Here is a 23994-nt window from a genome sequence, read left to right on the forward strand (position 1 = left end):
GACCATACTGCCAAGCAGAGATGGTGTCTGATTAACCTTTGAATAGTCTACAGAGTTGTACAGGGGTATGACGTGTTGCAGAAGTGGCTTTACATCTCACTTCTTAAGGCGTGCTGTATGCACACGGGCGAATTGCTGAGGTATTTGCCAGTTGTGTTGAAATGACCATCAATGTGAATGAAGTGAAATACAGTTTCCTTACATGGATTTTTTTCTTACCAACGCAGACAGCATGCTTACAAAGATTAAAGGGAAGGAATTAGAAATAAGAGAAAACCAAGTTTCTATCTACCAAACGTAGATTAGGCTACTTTTTCTCTGTTAGCATATTATTTCTTGTACAAACAGCCTGTCAATAATGGAAAATGTTATTGATTTGTATATGTATGTTTCCTTTCAAATCTGTACTTCTCTAGGGTTTGTTCAGATTGAAGCACGTCCTTTTAGTTTGGGATGAAATTCAGTCTTCCTCCAACAAGACTGTTATTTGGTTACCCTGAAGTAAAATGTTCTTTTCCATCTGGCAACACAGTATCTAAATTCTGTGTGGAACCTTTCACACGCACTTGTCGTTGTGCCTAATGTGAAACACATAATTTGACAATTACACTTACTAAATGAGTATTGCATGTGGCTTTTCATAGAATGTTGCTTGAAACCGAGGGTTGCTTTGCACAACCCACTTTGAGTAACTAGCAGTTTGGAGCAAATGGTTTTGGCAATGAGACCATATCTAGTTGTTGGAGAACACTGTGGGTAATCACACTAAAGTTCCCTTTTGTACCTCTTATTTGTGGTGATTTACAAAACTGGACTGCGAGCCCTTTGGGGTGCAGACTATGCCTTCTGTGGAACTGCTAGCATGCTTCAAATATTAATGCCGATATCCCTATTTGTACCGTTTAGACATCTCTGGCAAAGAATAATTGGCATGACTTCAAAATGGAATATTCCATGCAATTTACCATTTAATAAAACTGTTATTGGCTACTGCCAATTTGAACTATGAATGAAATCACTCTTCCTTTCTCAAACTTCCACAGTAGAAGAAAAGTAGCCCTGTTCCTTATCCTCAGCAGAGACAAAATGTCTCCAGATAAAAACCCCTATGTACTTCTAGATTAGCTCAGATCAAGCAGTTCTAGTCTCAGAATTAACTTTGTCCAGAATTCAGTGGTTATTTAAACAACACTGGGCTGTTATGTTTTCTTTTAGAGCTTTAGAATTACTTTTCAGTTAAATTTGCTCAGTATTAAAAAAAGTGCACGCAGCAAGATGACATAAACCCTGGATTACTGTCACCTAACTTTACCTGCCTAAAAGTTAAGCATCTGGACTATATTTATAGAGAGAAAAAAGCATCTCCAGAGGATGACTGCTTCTATCCATATTTCTTCATTTGCTGTATAGGAGTCTAAATGAGAGATGTTTGGATGGCTGAAGTTAGGTGAGGCAAGTCACTTCTAAGCCAGTACAACTAGACAAAATGCCCTTGTGCAATGTTGTATTTGAATCGTGACACTGGGATGCCATGTTGAGATGTTGGTACAGCCTTACATCTTATGCTTCTGCATGAACAGAAATGAGGAATTTGAAGTTAAAGTTTCCTAGGGAAAACTTCATGTCTTCATAGGTGACTTTTACAATTCTAGTGGTAGATGTTTATTTATCAAGTGGCACAGTTGTAATTGTTGTTTCCCTAATTCTGCTGAATGTAGTAACTCGCTGTTTCCCTCTATGAGTAGAATTTAATTTTTAAATGCTTTCTTTTTTTTTTTTACTTTGTTGTGGTTGAGATCTTTTTTCCCTTTTATTTCTGAAAAGATAAGAGTCCATCCAAATATATCTTCATGTGAGTCTTCTCACCTTATGGCATTTAGCTACAGCTCTTACTGTTTGCAAATGATTTTGGAATGGATAGTGTAGAAGACCTGGTTCTGCCTTCGCATGAAACACCATATAGGTGCAATAGGATAACAAGCTTTCCCTGCATCAGCGCAACCCAGCTCTAATTTGTAGAGAGCACTGGTAAGGGTAGGAAGGGAATTTGTCTCATATTCTCAGTCTCTGGCTGCTCTAATGGGTTTGCCAAGTCGATATCAGATGTGACATTGCTTGGACACTTGCTGATCTGAGACTGTTGTGTTTCTATCTATATTAATGAAGCACCATTTGATATTTTCTGTTGTTCGTAGTTCAGTTTGTTGACTTTTGGACCAGTATCCTAGAGTTGAAAGATACATGTCCTATTAGTAGTCCCCCATAGCCACTGTTTTTGTGATCAGCTTGCATATACTACCCAGTGACACTTCAATCTGAACAGACTCACTTGCATGTTGCACAATTTACAGGACAGTGTATACACTAGCCTCCAGCACACAAGAAAGAAATTTGCAGTGTTGGAGCTGTTGATAATAAAACAGCATTGTGGGTTGCTGGAGCTTTTCCAGTCTTCTTCATGAGTCCTGATGCTGCTACTTTAAAAATTATGCATGCTCTGAAAGATGCTAAGTGCTCTGGCAAAATGCCCTGTCTGTTGTCTAAATGGCTCAAATATCTAAGCAAAACTATATCAAACAATATTCAATCAGCTAAAGAATAAGCAGAAAAAAAAATTGCATCTCAAAAGAAAGTATTTACCTTCCCCAGAATTGTGAAGTGCCTCAGCCATATCTGTATCACAGCTATGGTACAGCCTTGTGGTCTGAAGTCCAAGGCTTTTACCAAGTAAAATACCTTGGTAGCTGTGCTGTTTTTGTACTTGTGCTTTTTCCATACTGTGCCTTTTTCTGTATACCCTGTATACATAAACCTTTGTTTTTTTACAGAACAGTATCTGTATTAGTATTACCTTTTTTTTTTTTCTTTTAAGTGATAAACTTTCAATAAAGGTAAAAGGTGAACGGTCATAGTTGTGGCCCAGCTTTCCCAACTGTATTGGGATAATGTGGTTTGGAAGCTGTTTCTAACATGAATGCCGAAGCAGCTTGCTAAAGCGTCAGAATAAGTGGATTAAAGTTTTTATAAGAGGTGGAGGGAGGACTACCATCCAGTAGAGTCAAAACAGTATCAGTCTGATTTAGAATTAGGCTGGGAGGGGGGAGAAAAAAAAACTGCACAGAGTACCCTGGCTGAAATAAGCTTGTGCCAAGGACTGACTTTTCTCCTAAAAAAGGCATTAATGGCTCTTTGGGCTGGAAAGGGGAGAAGTGACTATCATTTCTAGTGTGAGAAAGCTCTAGTAGTGTATCATGCTGCTGCCAATGTGAAATTACTTAGAAAGCAAACAAACTGTGTTTTATTATGTTGTTCTGTGCATATTTGACAGTCCCTGAACAGATTGAGGCAGTCTGTGGAGAGAAAGGCTTGATCAGTTTTCTAGCTGCAAGCATGATTTCTACTGGGAAGGGCTAAAAATGTACTTCTAAAGAGAAGAACTGGCCATGTCAGAACCCAGGTTTCCATTGTGCCGTATTGCCTCCTCTGTTTTCTCTTACTGGGTGTTTCACTAGGTAAATGATGGTTAGAGATATGTAATATGTATTTCTGTAATCTTTACCTTTTTTGAGAGATTATTTTTAGTTTCTAATTTGAAACAGTCTTGCTTTCGTTTTGTGCAGTGTAAAGATGTCTAGGTATTCAGGTGGACAAGTCAATTTTCTTTTCCTTTTTTGTCTTTTTAGGAGGCTTGTGTGTGTGTTGTAGCCTAGCCTCTGATATTCCTGATGAAATAACGTACTCCATATATTTTTTACATAAAGGTAAGATTAACCTGTGAAGTTACGCTTTATTTTGGAGAATGTCACTTTGCTGAAAGAGTCACAGAATGCCTTGCAAAACAAATAACTACCAAAGTCTGCAGGCAATTAACTACTGTGGCTGGTGTTTAAAGACGGCAGCTGCCTTTAGCTGCAAAGTTGACTTTCCTGCTGTAGATTTCCTGCCTGATGCTGAACGAGTAGCTTCAAACCAGTGGCCTCGTGAGTGGTTATTAATTTGGCCCTTATTTCTAGCCAGACTTTCTGGCGTGCTGAGCACAAACATCAATGAAATCTGTGGGAGCTTGCAGGTGTGTTGTACTTATGCCATAAGGCATTTGTATGGGAAATAGAGCCAACAGCTCTTAGCTTGAATGTCTGTTTAGAGTTCCAGTTCAACATGTCATTTTCACAGCAAGAGGTGCAACACCCACTGACTGTAGGAATAGTTGCTATGTAAGTGGGGCTCTAGCTCTTAATTTTAAGACTTTTTTTTTTTGAAAAGAATAAAGAACATTGTTTTATTCTGATCAGAATAGCATATGTCATTAGCAAGATCTTTCTCGTTTGATAAAGGGAGGAGAGAGGCGAATTATTTTTCAATTGAGAAGCTGCATAGTATGGAGTAACCATGTTCAAGTGGACAACATACTTCTGTTTTACTTTAAGTGTTTGCTTTCTTGTGTCAGGAAACTTCATATGTCAGAGCTGCACTAACATGTTGCTTTGCTGCTGGAACATTGTGGGATTGAATGAACCGCATTTTTATGTTCTTGAAGGCACTAAAAAATTGGAAAAGTCCATTCCGGGTGTGGCAGCACTCTGCATTGTACTACTATGAAGGGCTGATTTCCCCAGATGTATTTGACGTATAGCTGAAGGGTGGTTGCGTTGCTTGGAGCCAACCATGGCCCTTGTACATCCCTAAGTGTACCAGGAAGAAACTGAGGATAAATATGGTGACATTGACCAGCTGCATCTGAAATGACCTTCATGGAGTGGAGTTGTTTGGTGCAGAGCTGTTTGTGGATTCATGTAAGATTCATCAGTCGTATGAGAGAATTTTAAGACTGGTCCTGACGTGATCCACAGAAGCAGTGGTATATCAGGTCCATAAGCCACATTTTGGAGACATCTGAGGAGTTCAGTCTGTGCTGCAGCATCTGTAAACTTGGAAGGAAGCTTTCTGCCCCCTGTTAAAGCAGTCACTTGATGTAGCATAAACACAAAAGTCGCGATGTTGCAGATGTATTCTGCAGTTGCATGTGTTTGCGTTGGCAAGTAACAGGGTAGTGATCATGAGTATACTGACTCATTGCAAGCAAACTTCAGTCAGTATTTTGTGTGAAAAACTATTTGTTTTAAATACCCCTTCATCTGTAGTGTTGCTGTTGGTCTTGGAGGTCTCATTTTTCTTTTTTTGCGGCACAGATAAAGCATATCTCTCTGCTGAGGTCAGGAATCAAAGTCCTGGATGAGTGGCTGAAGCATGGCTCATGAACTACTTTTTTCCTTGGTGATCCTGTAAACTGTGGATCTATTATCTTACCTTGAATTTTCATGCAGTATTAAGTAGAATCCTAATCATGACACCATTCAGCCTTTAGGATACTACAGCGTAGACATTTGGAGGCCAATCATTTTCTCCTCAGTTATTCTAATCTTCAGCTTTTCTGAGAGATTGAGGAAGTTTGAGGGCTCTATGTTGTTCTTACTGGATGCCAGAAGAAGTATGGTGCAAGTCTAGAATAAAATAACAGCTGTGCTGATGCAAAGCCCATGCAAACACAGCATGTCTGAAATTAGCCTATGTTTAAACAGAGCTGAACTAAATTGCAGCAACAGGGCATGCAGATAAACAAGCTGGAAATTCTTTAAAGCAGTTGAAAGATCACCAAAATGCGAAGCACAGCTATGTAAAGGATTTGTGTTTGGGGTTTTTTTGGGGGGAGGTATTTTTACACAAGCTTGCTCTGGGATGAATGCTTCTTTAAACATGAACATAGGCTGTGCAGTGCATGGCCAGTTTCCGCATACTAAAGAACTGCATTGTGTGGGTGAAGGTCTACTAAGTATGCAGCAACTCTGTTTAGGATGAAGTAAATCTGTCTGTGCGGACAAGCCCGTAAAACAGTCTAAAATATCCCTGTTTGGGTGTATTGGCACTGCTGAAGTTTCCAGCTATAAAGTCATACTTGGCTTGTGGCAGATGGTGTTTATTGTTTGGGTTTTTTAAAAGTATTATTATTTTTCCCCAGGTTACAACAAAACTTTTACAGTTTCTCTAGAAAGAACAGAATCTCATCAATTGAAGGAAGTGGCTTTTATGAATCTTGGTAGGTTACTTGTGTTACTTCCTTATGTGACTGCCATTCTCTGTCGCCAGTAGGGAGACAAATGGCTAACCCTTCTCTAGAAGGAAAGGATTTTTTTTCTTGACTTTAAGTAGTTGTGGTTTTTGCTGCTTTTGTTTGCTTAACTTTTATATTTGGCGTTTGGTACTGCAATACCTCGCTATTAGTAAGCAACTTCCTTTGAAATTGCCTCAGAATCTGCTCTGGAGATCAGCTGCTGAGTTCTTGAGTGTCTCAAGCCTCTTGAATCCTCCCCTGGAAACCCAAATGTATTACTAGTGTTTCCTGTGTTAATACAACAGCAGCTTTTAATCAACTCTTTTTATATTTCCTAGATAGAATCAATTCCATCAGGGAGAAGTGGGCCAAGATGAGAATCATGTGAAACAGCCTCTTAAAGCAAATAAGTGAACAATTGCTAAATTGACCACTGTTATTTCTTTAAATAGACTATTATGTGGCTGCTTATTTGCCTGGCCAGTTCCTGCACCTCCTGAATATTCAGCATCCTGACCTGCTGTGCTATAGTTTATTTCTGACAGGTATAGTAGACTGCTGCTTGAACTAATTTTATTGTTGTAGTGGAAACTTGTTCAAATCTCTTTACATGGAAGTTGTATTTCTCAACGTTTGCTTTATTGCACAGTGTTCTGAAGAAGGAGAGATTGAAAAAACAAGAATGGCATTTTTGCCACTTTCCATTTTAAAAAGAGAATCTGAAGTGACATTTCATACTTCATCTATTACGTACTTCTAGCTTGTTATGAAATGGAAGAAGACCTTTGACTGAATTTGAAATTCTTTGCCTTGGTTTCATAGTTTCCCTTCCCTCATCTTTGCACATGCTTCTCGGTCCTCCACTGTTCTCAAATTTCACATGGAGATGTAAATTTGATTTTACATTTCCTTCCTCCAATTGAGTTGCTCTAAATGTGCGCGTTTGGAGGGTGTGGGGAGAGGAAATCTGTGTTTCCTTCACCTGATCACGCTGATGCAATTTGATTTAGAGTCTCATCTGAGAGGCATGTCATTTCATTTCCAACAAACATATCTTTATGGGAAGTGGGTTATTTTTGGAAGTGGGGGGCTTTTGTTTGAAAACAGAAATCTGTTCTTCTGATTGGGTGAAGGAGAGGTAAGTTGTGGGAACTGGTGCAGGGGCAGCATCACAGAAAGCTAATACCTGTTGTATATACATAATGAAATACTGTTCTGCTAGAAGTGAGTGCAAAGCATCACGGTTGTATGGTGGGCCTGATTTCTCTGATGCAAAGGGTCTGGAATCCTTCTGTATAGTACTGTGGTGGTGAACCTTAGTACTAGCATGAATAAAGTGGTCTTGATCCGATGCTTCAGTCAGTAATCATAGAGCAGAACCTTCCTGTTCTGGCCATTGGGATTGATGGTTAGAGATCCACCAATACAAGTTTGTATCATGGTTCTGCATGTGAGCAGTTCTGAACTGTACCAGTATGCTTAGGTGCTAATTCTAGTGTTGAATCTCTGTTACTAGCCTTGTGCCCTTCTCTGTTTCATCCTATGTACTCTGATTTGCCCTATGACAGCATTGTGAGCCTGAAATCTGTACACCCTCTCTGCTTCAGCAGTAGGGAGGGAGAGAACTGAGTATGGACTATGCTCCTCATTTACTTATTTTACCCAGCCAGCACCATCCTCCTCCTCTTCAGCATAATACCAGGGCAGCTAGTACAAGAGGCAGACTATTTCTTACTGCTGGGGACCTGGGACTTTTAAGAGGAATACTCGTAGTAGCCAGATTTTATGTTCTTAGTCCTTTTTATTCTCAAACCAATGTTCTTCAGGTGAGGATGCAAGAATTGACATGTTGCAACACTGCTCCATCCGATCCCCACTCACGTCAACAGTCTTGGATTGCCATGTAGGAAGTATGTATGCTGTGAGCATCAGTGACAGCGCCTTACTACAGTTCCTACAGAACAGCAAACGAGACAGTGAGAGATTGGCAGCTCTACATTGTGCTCTGATGCACTTCCGACACACAGAAGACTTGGAAATGCAGGTGGGAAAAGACTGTCCTCTAAGTTTTTTCAGTGACAAAGCAGGGTCAGGGCATGAATGATATCAGCTGAAGAAGAAAAGTCCTGATTCACATGTACCTTTTGGCAGTGCCAAGAGGCTCATCAGCTGGGCTGCCCAAACTGCTTTGTTGGTCAAGGCTGTCCTGAAAACATTTATCTCTGTATCACTACTTTATGCAAAGTGTTACTCCCGAAAACAAAGTTTCTACAGTCTCTTACAACACATGGTTAAACAGAGAGATGTGACAAACTCCCCTGTTCTCATTCTAACAGATTATTTGGTGGATTTCTGAGAACCTGTCAACATGTCATTCTTTTGACCCCATTCAAGAATTTATCATCGGTAGGTATTTCTTTTCCTGCATACCCTAGTTGTGACTTAAGGAGAAGCCACAATGTCATAAACTGACTCTCTTCTTTCTAAACTTTTTGGTTATGATTTATGTTAACTGACCTGCATTTTGTGGTGTTGGAGACAATATCAGCAGTTTAGAAGATACATAGATCTCTCAAAATCAGATTGGCAATAAAACTTTTCAAATGCATTCTTCTGTCTAGTGGGACAAATAAATTTATTGTTATTTTAGGTCAGTGGAGAGCAAATTCTCAGTCTGGCTCCTGTCTTGGATGTCTGGGATGTAAATAATTGAGATTGGAGCGGAGGAACAAATCTCCTCTAGCCTAGCCCAAAAAACATTTTTTCATAAGGATTTGGCATATCATGATATTCTCTTCTAATACCGATTCCTCAGCCTAGCCAGTGCATGTCCTGTGCCCTGAGCCTTTGTACAAAGGACCCCTGCAGTGCTGAGCTGTAGCCAAGCAGCTGACCCGGCCCTGCAAGCCATCTGGACTTCTCTTCCTCCTTTTGTGCACAGAATGGGACCAGTTCCACCATGGAGGAAGCTGTTTTAGAGTCAGCAGCAGGATTTGTCCCTAAAAAAGTGTTAGATAAGGAACTGACTGTGAAGCCTACTCTTGTTAACTGATAGTTTATACAATCTTGCCCTTATAAATCTTTTTACATTGCATTCAGCCTCCCTGTACTGCAGAATGTGTCCAGAAACTCACAACCTGGATAAACTTTTGCCCTACACGTCACTGCTTGACTGGATTGGGGTAAGATAACAGCTGGTACTTTAATTAATAGCTAGAGGGAGTCTGGTTTTTCTCCCTTAATACAGTCTTTAATTTGTATGCCTTACCTTTTCATAGACATGCTCTAAATCCATATCTGTGCTTTATGCCCATTTTATTTTGTCAAGTCTTAACCTTAGTGGTGTTTTCCATGAGTCCTATTTTTTGTCAACAAATAAAAGCATTTATAAAACAAGAACAGCTACTATAATGATTAAATCTCTCAGTTTTCATAATGAGGTATTAATTTATTGCTTATCATATGAGGTTTATAATGAATATAGAATATATTTAACCAGCAAAATCATGTAGTTATTTCCAAGACAAACAGTATCAGTAGAGTTAAGATTTATGAGTAAGTTTGCAGAAGTAAAATAACTTCAGGCAAGACACTACAGTTGGAACAAGTAGCTTATTTTAATTTCTCTGATTTGACACAATTCTAATATATTGTCTTTTTTTAAATGAGATGAATGAGAGAAACGTCTTCCATGTTTCTTTTTGGCAAAACTGTATGTACATTTTGGCTAGCTAGCTAGTTTCACAAAGGACACAGGTAATGGAGATTTACTTAGATACTCAAACAGGCCCATGTTTTATGCTATATTATTTACATTCTTATAATTTGTCTGTATTTATAGATTATCCCTGGAGTAACATGTGCAACAGACCTTATTTCTCTACCTGTGTTAGAGGTAAGTTCCAGTATAAAACCACATTTGTATTTGCAGATTAGGAGCTTTTTTTGGGGGGGGGGGTGCTAAACACTAATGAAGCAGTCTCCCCACAGCCTTATCCAAACATAGGGGTGAATGGAAAATTGCCCTGTTTGAAATGGCTTATGCATTTACTAAAATATCAGTTATTCAGGCTGATGTTTGCTAGCTCAAAGATATTTTTTTTTTTTCCCCTTTCTGAAAAGACTTCTTCCTTTCAGCAGGGAAGATCCTCCAAGAATTAATTCTTGTTAGATTTGATTGATACCTCTTCATTTTGTGACTTCGTTAGCTGGAGGTAAACTTGGCACAACAGACATGTAGGATTTCTACATATCTCTACGTATCTCCACTTTGAGGGATATTTCTTTGTGCTGCCGCTGGTACCAATGGCTCATGACTCTCACACTTTGCTTTGTCCAGAGCATCCTGTGATTGCACTGATGTCAAGGCTTTGGCTAGCTAAATCTAGACAAATTCCTGCACAGCCTGGAAAAGGCAGTGAGCTGGATGGGGAGAGCACAGGTTGTATGGGTGGAAAATTGTATTTCCCATTGAAAAAAACACGAATGATTCTTCCTGTCTTCCATTTCACTCCCTCAGCTCCAGTTTAGAGAAATACTTGAAATTCTCCTAAGTGTTCCCCTGCAAAATCTGAAAGAGGCTTTTAATAAGCAGCTTGTTGTGAAGGGCTGATGGGAAGAGTCAGAGCTTGAACGCAACGGTACCAGCAACACATGGGAGTAGACTCTGGATACATGACAGTATTCTTTCATGTAGCACTTTAAAGAAGTGAGAGTCTGTTTCCTCCCCAGTGCTTATAATCAGCTCATAAAGCTTCACTGTTCACAAAATCTTTTAAAATCAGTGAAATTACCCTCTGCTCACTCACTCCGCAACAGTGCATCACAGCTGTGCTGCTACAGATTCACATGACTGCTGTCAGGGAATTGGGCTTTGCATGCTTTGCTTGGGAAGGCTGCCCTGAGAGCTGGGACACCTGGGAAAATCAGATCTTGAGAAAATTTGTTGCTAGATAATCCCTGTAATTCACTGAGGTCAAAGTTAGCAGGCCTTTAATTTCTCTGAGATTGAACCTCAAGCCCCTGGGGGCAAATGCCTTTAGCAGCTATACTTCCTGATTGTGGAACTCATTTCCTATTTCTGTCTGAAACCTAAACAGATTGAAAAGGTCAGAGTTGAACTACAGACAAGTATTTCCTGCTACTTTTGACTGCAAATTGCTCTGACTCTTGAGTGAGGACAAAGATGATAATACACAGGGTAAGGTTTAGGGCTTTGGCTGCTTTGTACCACTGCAGTGACACAAACCCACCATAGCTCAAGTTCAGCTGGTCAGTTGTTGGGGTTTCAGATGGTGTGTGTTGTTGGCATCACAAGTCAGACCCTGGTGACAAATCTGGTCCTTAGTAGTATTTCTTTTGCAAAGATTTTATGGTATTTCACAGAAACAATGGTGAATTGTTGCTTTGAGAAGCTTTTTGGAGTTCTCAAGCCCATGAATTGTTGAGAGCCTTTGGGAGGGCTATGTCCATATTCACAAAAAAATTTGTGCTATTTGGCTAACAGGTGTATTTTTATCACTAAATTCCTGTTCAGCAAGAGATATTGAGAGAGTCTTTCAGAAAGGGGGAACAGTCAGAGTCCGATTGTCAAAAAGCTTTACATAAGGATTGCAATTAATAAGAGTCTGATTTTTTTTTTTTTTTTTTTTTCCTTTCCTTTTTAAAAACAGAAACCAAACTTGAAGGGATGCAAATAGGCTTGATCAGAAGGGGAGAAAATAGGAGGAGGTCCAGGAGGAGAGTGAAGATGTATAGTGCAAGCAGTTGTTAGAGAGATCAGCACAGGAAAAGGCAACCTCTCCCTCATGCTGTGCTGAACCACTGGGGTGAAGAGTGATGTTTTAAGGAGTAGCTGCCTGTGCAGCTACGTAGTTAGTTACACGGCTCTCTGAATACCTTCACTGCTGGGAGACATAGCACTATAGTTCCCAGGGAGAGCACATGCGCCTCTTAAAGGTCATTGGCACCCTGCATCCTTTCAGAGGGGTATAGCAGAGAGCTCTCTTTTTCTTCAGTTAAAACAACACTACTTATGAAAGGCTTCATGGGAGCTTTTCACGGATTGCAGCCTGGTAAGGCCCTGCTTTGACTTCTGGTAATACAATGTCTTTCAGGTGTTCGTGCTTAGGTTTTAAAATCCTGACTCTCTAGAAATGTCTGCAAAATAAACACCACCTAAGACAAAGAAGCCTTCTCTTTCTAGTCCTTGCCCTGATGATCCTCAAGAAATAACAGATGTAATTAAAATAATCCTTTATTTTAAACTTTTGACTTTTTAATGAGATCTAATACAGTGCAGGTTTTCAGTGGTGTCTGCTTTTAATTCTGAAGTCTACCACTTCCTGTTACAGACTCAATGTATGAAAGAAACTTGCTGTCTTGCTTCCCCCCTGCCACACATCAAACAAAATCCAGTGTGGCCCAAATGCAATTTTGCAGTGGTGGTGGTGTCGCAGTTGCATAAATTGGTCACTAGATGATACCCTTACGCTATATTCTTGGTATTTCTCTGATTCCATATTGGTAACATTTAGGCGACACACTGCAGTAGTAGGTTGTAGATCTTGTTAGTTAGCTCCAGCAGGGTGAACATATGGTGCCATATGCACTCCTAGTTTCCAGCTGCTAAATATAACTAACATGAAGCAAAAGGAGATTTACTTTTCTCTGCTGCAGCTACAACAATAAAGCAACAATCAGCACTGGCAGCAAGAGGAAAGTGGCTGACAAGATTGAGTCTCTGCAATTTATTTTCCTTGGCAAATTGTAGTTTATAGGAGGAAGTGGTTTTAAAGGCTTCTGATGTTTTCTTCTAAAGTTATTGTCATTGTGGAAAAGTAGGGGGGAGAGAGCAAAATCCAACGTGTTAATTGCAAGATGGAGGAATATTGTGAACTTAAACTTCTCTTCCTTCAAATGTCACTACTGTAGTGTCTGTATGGGAAGGTAAATGTATATAAAGCGGGGCAAGAATGGCTAGTACCATCTCTTGTTTTTTAAAACTGCCAAAAAGAATTGCCTTAATCTTATGTCTTCCTCAACAATAATCACATCACTCCCCCTTTATAAACAGTGGCTTCAAATCTTTATATCCAGTCCAAGAACTAGCTCAGGAAACCAGTGTGTGTTTGTTTGGGTTTTTTCCTCCTGTCTGTTCACAGCTGAGTTTAAATTAATTTCAGCATTAGAGTAAAAGGCTTTAGAATTGCTATGGAAATGTTTGGATTTTGTTTCTTTTCGGGGATGAGGCAGTGTTACTTGAGTTTGGCAAATAGATGTTTGCAATGTAAGTATTAATGCAGCTTGAAAGTAGTGGCAGCCTGCAGCTGCTGGGGTCATGGTGGTATTGCTCTATTTGGAATTCCAGAAACCTGGAATGGGATTTATTTGACCAAATGTAAACATTTACATCTAAGGCTTGCCTAAGGCTCCTTTTACAGTCAGCAAAAGTCTAGACAATACAGCCAGTGTAGTCTGTGGTGCAGTTCTTCCCATCCCAAACATCTGAAATAGGTCAGGTGAATTATGACCTACGAGTACTCATTTCTTCCCAGTGGCTTACGATGGCAAAGTATCTGCATTACAGGCACCAAATCTTGACCTCAAGTTTAAGTGCTACCCCTGCCGTCAAATCAAGGAAATAAAAGTACTGGAAAAAAAATAGTGTAACTGCTTTTGTTTAACTTTTTCACTTAGCTTGTTATGAAGCTACATTAATCACAGTTCTTTCCAATCACTTAGTGGGGGAGTGATTAGGTATTTTTTTAAGAGTGCAGCCTGTATTCATGCTTTCTCTGCAATACTTTGCAGTTCCAAAACTCGAAAGGCTTCTGGGAGAAACTCAACTCAAACTTGGAGAGTGTGAAGTATGCAGAGCCACACTTGCATTATCACAATAATGTGCTCAGGAAGGAATGGCGTAACCTTTCAGAAGAGGTAAATATGCATGTACGGAAACAGTCTCCAGAGCTGTCTCTGAAGTGGATGTTTTAAAGCCAAACACGGAAGAGTTGGCTTTTTTTAATTTGAGGGTAAAGAAATGGGAATCTGATTATGAGAACTGCAAAGACTTGCAGTCATTTTACTTATAAGGTGATTGCCTGTAAGTCTTACTCTGTTAAAATAGTGCGAGAAACTAAACAAAAGCAGAGCTTGCACATACCTGTATTGTCATGTAGGTTAGATGTGTGTGAGTGCCTATGAGCATGGGTAGTTGGAAGGTGGATTGAAGCCCCACTGTGCATTATTTGCATTCAAAGGGAAAACGAGCTTCATTTCTCATCTGTGTTTTATCAGGGAGTATTTTAATTGGCCTTCTACTTTGTTCATTTGGGGATTTTTGTTTGTTTACAAACCAGAGAGAGGAGAGAAGAACTACAGCGTATTTGAGGAATATTTTTGAAAATGCCAAAAAGTAGGTACTGGTTTCTGTTATATTTACCCTTTCTTATTCTGTTGAAGTATGTTGAAGAATCTAACATGCCATTTAAATAGTTGATTAGGTATCTAATTAGATATTTAACTTTAAAGAAGGTTATCCAGCTGAAAATCAATTATTGGAATCCTTGTAATCACTACAGCACGATCTGAAATATCCAGGCCTCTAGAGCTAGGGAATTTATGGTAGATGTGAAGAGTTATTCTTATGCAACCTAGACAGATAGAATATTTTTTTAATGCTATTTAATATCTTTACTAAATGTAGTCACATGTACAGCTCTTGGTTTTCTTTAGCTGCCTTTGAAAGATCAAAGGGTCATTTAAGCTTTTTAATGTCCTTATGAAATCCTTTAGAGTAATGCATATGAAACAAGTTGATTTTTGTTTCAAACCCCAGGGTGCTTTCTCATCTGGATGCTTGGGACTCTGGTAAGTAAAACTTGTCTAGATGTAGGCCTTAGCTGTAAGGTTTATTAGAATATTTCCATCTAGCTGCTGTTGGCTAAAAATAAATTGCTGTGTGTGTTTTCAGCACTGAAAAGTTTGAGGCATTAAGATGAGCGGTTATTGAATTAGAGGAAAACTTTCTGATAGTAGTGGTAGGATCATATACTGACTAGGAAACCCTTGAAAATAGATCCTACTTTACACTGGATCTAACAACATAAGCAGTTGTCTGCCTAAAGATTTCTTCAGGATTTTTCTCCTGGAGCATCACTGACGCCATGTTACTGTTGAGTCTTCTCCACTTATAGCTGCCTTTGCAACTCTAGAACTTGTGTACAGTAGATTATGGCTGGTGAAAAATCATGGTGTAGAGAAAGCAGACATGTAATGAATTTCCCTAGGTCAGGAACACTTGAGATTTTGTGATGCTCAGTTCCTCTGTCACAAATAAGTAAAACTGAATTTAGTAGTAAATTATGTTCCTGCTGTTCACACATCAGTGCCTTCTATGTGCCCTGTGTGCTGTGAAATGATGCTGATCTAAGTGCTGCTCACTCCTTTTATTACAAAGAATTTTCAGTGCATTCATTTCCGGCTGGTAACACTGGTCATCTGCACCACTGCTGGTTATTGCTATGGGCTCTGACGTTGAGGGACCTTGTATCAACTTTGCTAGCTAAGGTTCATGTTTTCCAAAGGTGCTTATTGATAAAGAAGTCAGATGTTTAACTGTTACTAGAGAATTTCTAGATAGCTGCCAGCAGGTAACAAGCATCATAGTGTATCTTCCCTGTAGATTTTTCTTCACGTCCTTTAAAATCAAGCAACACAGGTCTTTGTGCTGCTAAGTGGTGGAGTAAATATATTTCAAGGTAAGCAAAGATGACTGGAAAGAACTTTGTAAAAATTTGGCACTTGTGTCTGTAAAATGTTGACTTGATTTTATACTACATGATGAAATAAGAGGTTGTTTTTCTTCCTTTGTTAGTAGACAGGAAGCACTGATTAGGAAATACAGGGTATTAAATTTCAGTAGATACTATAACCTCCTTCCATTTAGTTAGAAAAGTTATGTTCTTTTACATAGTGGTCTGCAAATCTGAATAACAGAAGCAGCCAGACCATGGGAGGGAACCAGAAAAGTGGGAGGTGATTCTGTGGAGTATTTACTTTGTGTCTAGCCATTTCCTTGGGAAACGTATGTAGCTGTTTTGGCTTGTTTGTTTGTAAATGACAAGTTCTAAATAGCATACGCATTTGCACTGGTGTTACCAGAAGGTTCTCTGAGCCTCTTTGCTCTACTGAATCACCACACCATGATAACTCTCCCTTAAATATCAAAGAAAAGAGTAATGCAGATGAAGTGTAAAGTGGTGTGACAGGCTTGTGTTCCTCTATGCTCAGTGTTAAGCAGTTGAGGGAGAAGATGGTAGATATAGGGTTATTTTCCATTCCTTGGTTCTCTCTTAGGCAGTCCTTGATTCTTGACTATCTTAGTTCTGTAGGCGAGTAGATCAAACCACAGCTTCTGTTTGTATATGTTTCTAAGTACTTTTGAAGCTGGTTGAAATCTCATGGTATTTCTATAGCGTCATGTCCTTGAATGATTCTTGCTCTGTTTATTTCAGAGGAAAGGCTAGTACCTCTCTTTCAAGAGGAAGATTATCAGCAGCAATTACTAATGGGACTGGTACGTGCTTTTGTCACAGTGTGCACTAGAGGACGCACAACCTCAACAAATGTAAAGAGTAAGCTTATAAGTTCCAGTGCTGAGTAGAAGCTCACTCAAAGTAACTATGGGACAAACATGATATTTCCTAAGTTTCAGAGTTCACAGTCATGATACCATATAATTTTAACAGGTCACGATATCATAAGGCATTGGGGAAAAACAGCAATGGAAAGTTGGTTTGTCAAAATGCCTTTTGCATACAACTTTTTACTTTTTGCAAGCTTTTTGTGTACAACTTTTTGTTGGCTAGAAACTGTTATTCCATCTTCCTGGAGGTCATCTTAATCTGTCAGTTACTTTTGCGCTACTTTACATCCTTAAAACATGTGTAGGTGAATTCCCCATCCACTGCTTTCCTCAAAGAGAAGATCGCAGATCTTCTTGCTTGTCAATTTAGCACCTTTTTTACTGTCTCCTTTTCCTTCTACCTCACTTCTGGGACTGCCGTGGCTGTTCTGAGGTCCCTTCCTCTTTTGCACTGTTTTCACTGATGATCTCCCCAAAGGATCTACCATCCTTATGCTTCTGAGTAATAAATCCTATCTCAAATCCCTACCTATTTTTCCCTCTGTCTAAATACACATCTTCGTTTATCTCCTGTTCTCTTAGTATTAAAACCAAATAAAACTCTTCTGCATGCACTGGAAGATCTCAGCACTGCATCTGTGAAGAGCATGTCAACACCATCCTGTCTGTCCAAATGTAAGGCAAATTTTCATTCTTTGCAGTCTGGTCCCCTTATGTCCAAGTTCTGCCTCTCATTCTCTGAAGCTTCTCTACATTCCTTCCCTGCAGTTTATTCAGAGAGATCCAAAAAGTAGGTCACTGCTGTCCTTTGTCTATACTTTCCTAATACCTATATTGCTGTCCTGACACATTGAGATTAATCTACTTGTAAATTGCTTGATACAGAGTTTTTTATTTGCCTCAGTTTTTCTCTGAGCTTTGAAACAAATAACACTTCATAGTAATTCTCAGCAAAGAACCAGCTTGGACTTGAGTTGCAATCAGAAGCTACGTGAGGTCAGAGAATATTTCAGAAAGGAGAGGGTAGGGAGTGGCATGAACTGTATGATAAGAAACATCTGATTTTAAAGACTTTACAATTAATGTTTAACCTGAAGTTGCCATTAATCACTCAGGTTCTCAGATTCTTGGCTACTACCATAAACTGTACTTGTGCTAGTTTTCTCTATCACAAAATCCCTCAGGTTTGTTTGTATGTAATAAATAGTTATATTTCAGGATTCAACACTCGTATTAAAATCCTTCTTTCACCCTGTTCACTTGGCTTGACCCAGAGAGATGTAAGAACTGTAGGCTTTTTCTATTCAATGTCATTGAAAGTTTAATTTAGCACTCATTTTGCTTAATTTGCACCAAGAAACCATTTTGAATATTCAGATCTGCTATTGAATTCGACAAGCTTGTATGGTAGCTTGGGATTTCACTCTGAACTGGAGTTTTGTAACAGGGAAAGTTGTGTTGTGCTAATGCCTATTGATCAGGCCCTGCACCTGATGGAGCTTTTGCATCTTTTTGAAGATGCCATAAGGACACTGAATTGTTGGCTTTTTTTTCTAGATGGTTGCTCAGCTAAAGGATCACCTTATGAGACATCTACAGTATGTAGGAAAAAAGAAGATTGACCAAATAGTTTTGGATTACGTTGCAAACCTGGTTAGTTTGATTTCATAGTCACTGTTGTGAGCAAGCATGTATTTGTTGGGGGGGAGGGTCTTGGGTATGTATTGTGTGTATATAGCATATGTTTGGTGGTGGGAGATTGTTTTTAAGATGTTTAACCATATTTTGCTGCTTAATATTATTTATATTGATGAAGGACAAAATACTACTTAAGTGATATTAAAAAGAGTTGTATTGGTCTCTCAGAATACAGAAGAAACAGTTCTCTTTACAGCTTGTACAAATATGGTCTACTCCCAGAAGTGAAAATGTGAACTCATCCTGAAAGTTGAAAGAATGGTCTTCAGATCCACTTTTTTTCCTGTAGAATACATGGCTGCATGTCTTGAATAATGAAAGTGCCAAGGGGAAATACAAATTAAGAAAAAAAGATCTCTCTCCAATATGGTATGAGAGTAAATCATCACTACTCCTACATACTGACTTCGGGCTTTTTGTGAGTGTAACAGGAGACAGAGTTTTGCCTAAAGATAATCTATATAAACTACAGTGCAAACTTGCTTTCCAAATTCTTAATTTTCTGTCTTTCATCCTCTTAAGGGAAACTTTAAAAAAAAAAGCTGTAAAAACTGCAACTGTTGTGCATAGAAATTATTGTACTTGGGTTTGTCTGTCTCAACATCAAGTCCTTTAAGTGCAGAATGCAGAGTCCACGAGCTCACATGGCAACTAGTAAATCATGTTCTTTGTCTTTGTGCTAGCCCTATCACCTGATTCAGCAGAAACTCCCCACCGTGCTGTTTTCGAGGGATAGAAATCTCGGGAAACTTTCTTGAGGCTACTGGTGCCTGCATCTTTTCTGAAGTCCTGTGCAAATCGGTTCTGATGTTGACGTTACAATGTTCTCTGAACTGCTGAGGTTACTAACTTTTCGCTCTATAGCTTGACAAGTTGTTTTACTGGTAATTACAGTCTGTTTTCTGTGTCTTTATAGGAAGGAAAGAAAAACTAGTGAGTGATTGAAATAGAAACAGTACAGCATGAACCAAAGCTTTGTACCTGAAAACAGTGCCGAAAGAAGCAGAAGTGGAATGTTTGTTCTCCTTTTCATTCATTTTCCAGTTATCATTTGTTCATTCTTAATATAAACTAAGATAAAAAATGTGAAAACACCTATGCAGCCTTGATCTGCAAGACTAAATTATTATAGACTAAATCTTAGAATAAAAACAAATCTCAGCCCTCCCCATCAGCAAACTCTCAGCTCTTAGGATTTTTTTTTTTAACGTCACTAAAAGCAAGAATTCTGTCAACTCAATTTACAGACTTCTAATTCTTGGAAAAACTACTATGAACAAAGATAATATGTCTTTTACTTCTGCCCTCTGGCTGGCGCATCTTAGGTGCCGTTTGGAAATCTTTAGAAATTATTTCATTGTTAGGCTTGGGTTTCCCCTCATCCTAGTCAGAAACTCTTAAATCTTAAACCTTTCTATATCCTAAATGTTTTGAAGTTCTTCAGGGGAATGAATTGTTTTGGTTCTTCCAACAGTTTTCTGTAGCATCAGCAGCATGTAGCTGAGCTACTGAAACTAATGAAACAGGAAGAGACTTGAAATGATTTGCTTGTCTGCTTTCATAAAATATTTTTTATTAGATTCAGGAGCAAAGGAGTGGCTGAGAATAGGGCTCCGTGGTGTGTAGCCACTGTATAAATCAATTGCAGCTGAAGTCGAAGTAGCCAAGACATGGGAGCATTAACAGTTTCTCATAAAACAACAGACTAGTGGCTGGTTGCTGTCAGAGAGCTCTGTGTATTTGTATACAGAGAAGTAACCTGGGAAGCGTGAATGAAATGTCTCAGTGGGAATCCCTTTTGCCAAGGAGGTCTGCAGGGCCTGAGTATGACTGGTTACCAGTTCACATGCCAACTAGCCTGCAGTAATTGTTTGTATGTCCGTATTCTCTCTCCCCTGCAAGCTCTTTATCTTAGCTTTACTCCGTATCTGTTTCTCTCACTCTTTTCATTTCAGCAGGCTGAGGAAGGGGGGAAATAACTTACAGAAGCAATGGTGCCCTGACAGCAGGTGGAAGAGGAGGCAGAGTGAACAGCCAGCCTGTGGCACAAGAAAGAGATAGACCAGAATAAACTGTTGAAATTTCTCTGAAAGTCATTGCAGTGGCTGCATCTTTTTGGCTGGTGTCTGTGGCTAGCTATCATCTGATGTGGTCTCAACTGCGGAGGAATAGAAGACAGACACCATTTGGATTTGAGTTTCCTCAGAAGGAGGAAGACTGCCTCGTATCACTTGCGCAGGAGGGAATCTGGAAGGCAGCAAGACCGTGTCTTAATCCCTTTTCTCCTTTGCTCCTGATTCTGTTGTTTGGCTGCTTCCATGTCTTTCCTGTAGAAACAGCCACAGGAGCTGAGCACTTGTGGTTCCAAATGACTCCAGTGAAACTTCAGTCTGCTCAGCACCTTTGCCTGGAAATGTAGATGTTTCAAGACAGTAAGGTGCTTTGCAAATGTCAGCCTAGGCCCTACTGCCTGCACTGTCTCAGTGTTGATCATGTTTTCTCTCGCTAGTTTAGAGCACTCCTAGGGAAATGGCTTCTGATACTTGCCCAGAAAAACCTCATATTGTACGTCTTTTGTTACTAAATGAAAAATGGCTTTGCCATGAAGGTATGGGTATAGCTCTTAACTTGGTTCCCCCGGAGACCCGCTGCTAGCCTTGGAGAGCAAGCTGCCTGTACTCCCTCTATAAAACAGATAATGTTTCCTTTCTCTCATGCATGTTGTCCTGTGTGTTGTATACTGAAAAAAGTTTGAGACATGGCTTCTCTTTCTGTCTGTATTTTCTACAATGTCCATTGTGGTTGATCTCCAAAGTGCGCAGTGCTGTTGGTGAGGGTGTCATGTCACAAGCATGTATTTAAGATTTAAGTATGTTGTGATAGCTAGGTTGACATTGACTTAAGAAGTTATTATCTTTCTATACCCTGTGAAAGCCATACAGTTTGGTGTATTGTTAAGCAAAGAATATTGATTCTGGAGTATCATACCCATGAAAACAATTTTTGCTGCACAAATAATAAGAGGTGATTCTGGAGTTTGTAAGAAGCTTCCCTTCACCTCACCACTGATCTTCAGATCCAGCTGTAGCTCCCAATGCAGACATCTTAGCTGCACCCTGTGTGCTGGCCAGAGATGAAAGTAATTCCGGCAGCAGGTGCGGTTCTTGTGACCCTTCTCCTGAAAACTGGAAATCACTCATTTCCTGGAAAACGAGTGGAGAAAACTTGCCATACTCCAGAGAGATTAAACTGGAGCTTTCCACTGCATCCAGAAGGTATGAAGATGGAAAGTATTAGGTGGTTATTCTGCGTCAGGTAGCTGTGCAAGGCTGGATGGAGTGGTGGAGGGAAAAGGTGCTACCTTGTAGAGGAGAGCACTGAGGAGCATTACTGAAGACTGATATTCCTGTTCCGGCCTTTGCATATGAACTTCTCCCGTGTGTCCTGTTTCCCTCTTGCTCAGAGCCTGTGACAAGTTAGAGGTTGGAGGGGGCAGAGCCTATGAGGAGAAAAGAGAGTGGGGAAAAGGATTCCTGGATTCTGGCCATCTTCAGGGGGGAAAAAGGGTTTGTAACTTCTCGTGACACCTCTCTGCAAAACGGGGGTCACACTTGCTTCCTGAGAGTTTCCTGGGATTGATTGATTAGCACGCTTTGAGGCCCAGAGATAAAAGGCGTAGAGGAAGTGTCTCAATTCTGTTACTGAGATATGGAAGCAGTTACACATGACAACCGTGAGGGGCCGGCTAGAGGAAGTTATTTCAACTCTTTCATGTGTGGTTTCTCTCTTTCAGCTGCAGAAGCTTAGAAGGCCCAAGTGAGAACAGGGCTTGTGGCTTTTGCATGCTGACAGTCTGTACTGGAGCTCAGCCTGGAGCACGAAGAAGCAACAATGTGGGCCACGGGATTGTTTTACTTCACTATGGACAAAAAGGAAACTCAATAGAGGAGGAGAGGCATTTGCTTGTCTCATCTTTCCTCCTTGCCAGGACTAGATTTGTGATTCCTCCTGCAGACTTTTTTCAGCAAACTGAGTATTCCGCTGTCTTCAGCATCATCCCAGTTTTGTCTGGGTCCTAGGGACCTTTCCTTAGCCATGCTTAGCCATGCTCAGCCACTTGGAGGTGCAGTTTTTGCTTTCATGGTAAACAGATCTTTGAGAATTCGATGCAAGAGAGTGAAATCATTGATCCCCAAGAAGCACAATGTGTTAAGATGCTGCATGTTTTCACAATGCTTTGATGAGCTAGAAGAACTTACTTTAAACTTCTGGAATAAGCAATTCAGTTACAATTCAAATTTTAATCAATTTTACATTTTAAGCCCCTAGGGAAAAAAGATAAATACTGAAGTGTTAGTAGGAGTCTCATGATAAGTTTTTAACATAAACTAGTGTGTGAAATGAATGAAGGTCAATGGCCTGCTGTACACAGGCTCCTAGAAACATTCAGTCTTTTCTTTTTTGTTTTAGCTGAATCTGGTACATCGAATAATGAAAGAAGTTTGGAGGAGATACCAGCTTCATTCCTGCATCTTCTGCTTGTGAGCAAGTCATTTGTTAAAGTTTTCAGCCTGCCTTTTAAAATATGGGGGTAATAATTTTGGTCTTCAACAATACTACTCGCTTGAACAGTCATTGCTTACTCTACTGTGAACGTCAATATGACTGTCATGTACTCTTTTTAATGATCCTGCTGGCCCTCTCTAAGCCAACATGAATATTAATCATATAGGCATTTTTACAGCTGGAGTTCAAGTTGCTGAGTTCACAGTGGTCTCAAGCTGGGTACTGGGTGTTGAACACCTATAAAAGCCAGGTCACTTATACCAGCACTCAAAATATTTCACCTGTTGCTGTTGATACCAGGTTCTGCTGAGAGACTTGTAAATATGCAGTAGTGGGGAAGGAGAAAGGGGACACCACAAAGACATTGTGTGTCAACATTTAGATGAACAGCTAATGCTGGTAGGTGACAGACACCTGAGCAAAGAAGATAGCATCCCATGGCAATTCACTATTTAGTGCACATGTAGTACAACAAATTGACCATATCTCCAGGAGGGTGTGGCCATCTCAGGCTCTTAATATGTTGCTACTTTATTAAACACAGTGATGAGAGAGGAAGTACAGGAGAGTTTGCAGTGTTCCACATCATGAGCCGGATTCTGGAAGCTGCAAATGGCATGTGCATGCCTTTACCTCCTGGTAAGTCCTATGTTTTGCTGTTTTAATCATAAGTGAGGAGAGCAATGCTGTGAATTCCTCCCAGAAAAGCAGTAGTTGCAGCATGTGTCAAGTTAGCTTTGGCAGTATTGAAATCTATTCAGGACAGTTACAGAGGGGAAGGCCCTCCATAAACACGTGCAAGTGAAATGAAACAAATCTTTTCAAAGCACTTGCTTATTTTTGTTAACACTTTCTGATTCTGTTTGAATCTTTCTAGTTTGTATTTCCTGAGCTTCTTCGGTCTTTGAAACTGTTTTTGGTATGAGGTTGTCCCTCAAACTTACACTGTGTGGGCGCAAATGCTGGCATGTAA

At 39.8% G+C, this 23994-nt stretch overlaps 1 protein-coding gene across 1 annotated transcript in view; it reads left to right on the top strand.

The window, feature by feature from the left end:
- GSAP (gamma-secretase activating protein) overlaps positions 1–23994 on the top strand; it is a 43152-nt gene that overhangs the window by 13838 nt on the left and 5320 nt on the right. The window contains exons 12-25 of the mRNA XM_009575877.1: positions 3684–3761; positions 6017–6094; positions 6562–6654; positions 7936–8153; positions 8446–8515; positions 9209–9291; positions 9951–10004; positions 13922–14047; positions 14470–14525; positions 14949–14980; positions 16627–16688; positions 18315–18410; positions 22926–22996; positions 23566–23660. Coding sequence (XP_009574172.1) covers positions 3684–3761; positions 6017–6094; positions 6562–6654; positions 7936–8153; positions 8446–8515; positions 9209–9291; positions 9951–10004; positions 13922–14047; positions 14470–14525; positions 14949–14980; positions 16627–16688; positions 18315–18410; positions 22926–22996; positions 23566–23660 — 1212 coding nt within the window. The remainder of the gene's footprint in view (positions 1–3683; positions 3762–6016; positions 6095–6561; positions 6655–7935; positions 8154–8445; positions 8516–9208; positions 9292–9950; positions 10005–13921; positions 14048–14469; positions 14526–14948; positions 14981–16626; positions 16689–18314; positions 18411–22925; positions 22997–23565; positions 23661–23994) is intronic.

Source organism: Fulmarus glacialis, unplaced genomic scaffold, assembly GCF_000690835.1.
Source record: "Fulmarus glacialis isolate BGI_N327 unplaced genomic scaffold, ASM69083v1 scaffold36884, whole genome shotgun sequence".
NCBI lineage: Eukaryota > Metazoa > Chordata > Aves > Procellariiformes > Procellariidae > Fulmarus > Fulmarus glacialis.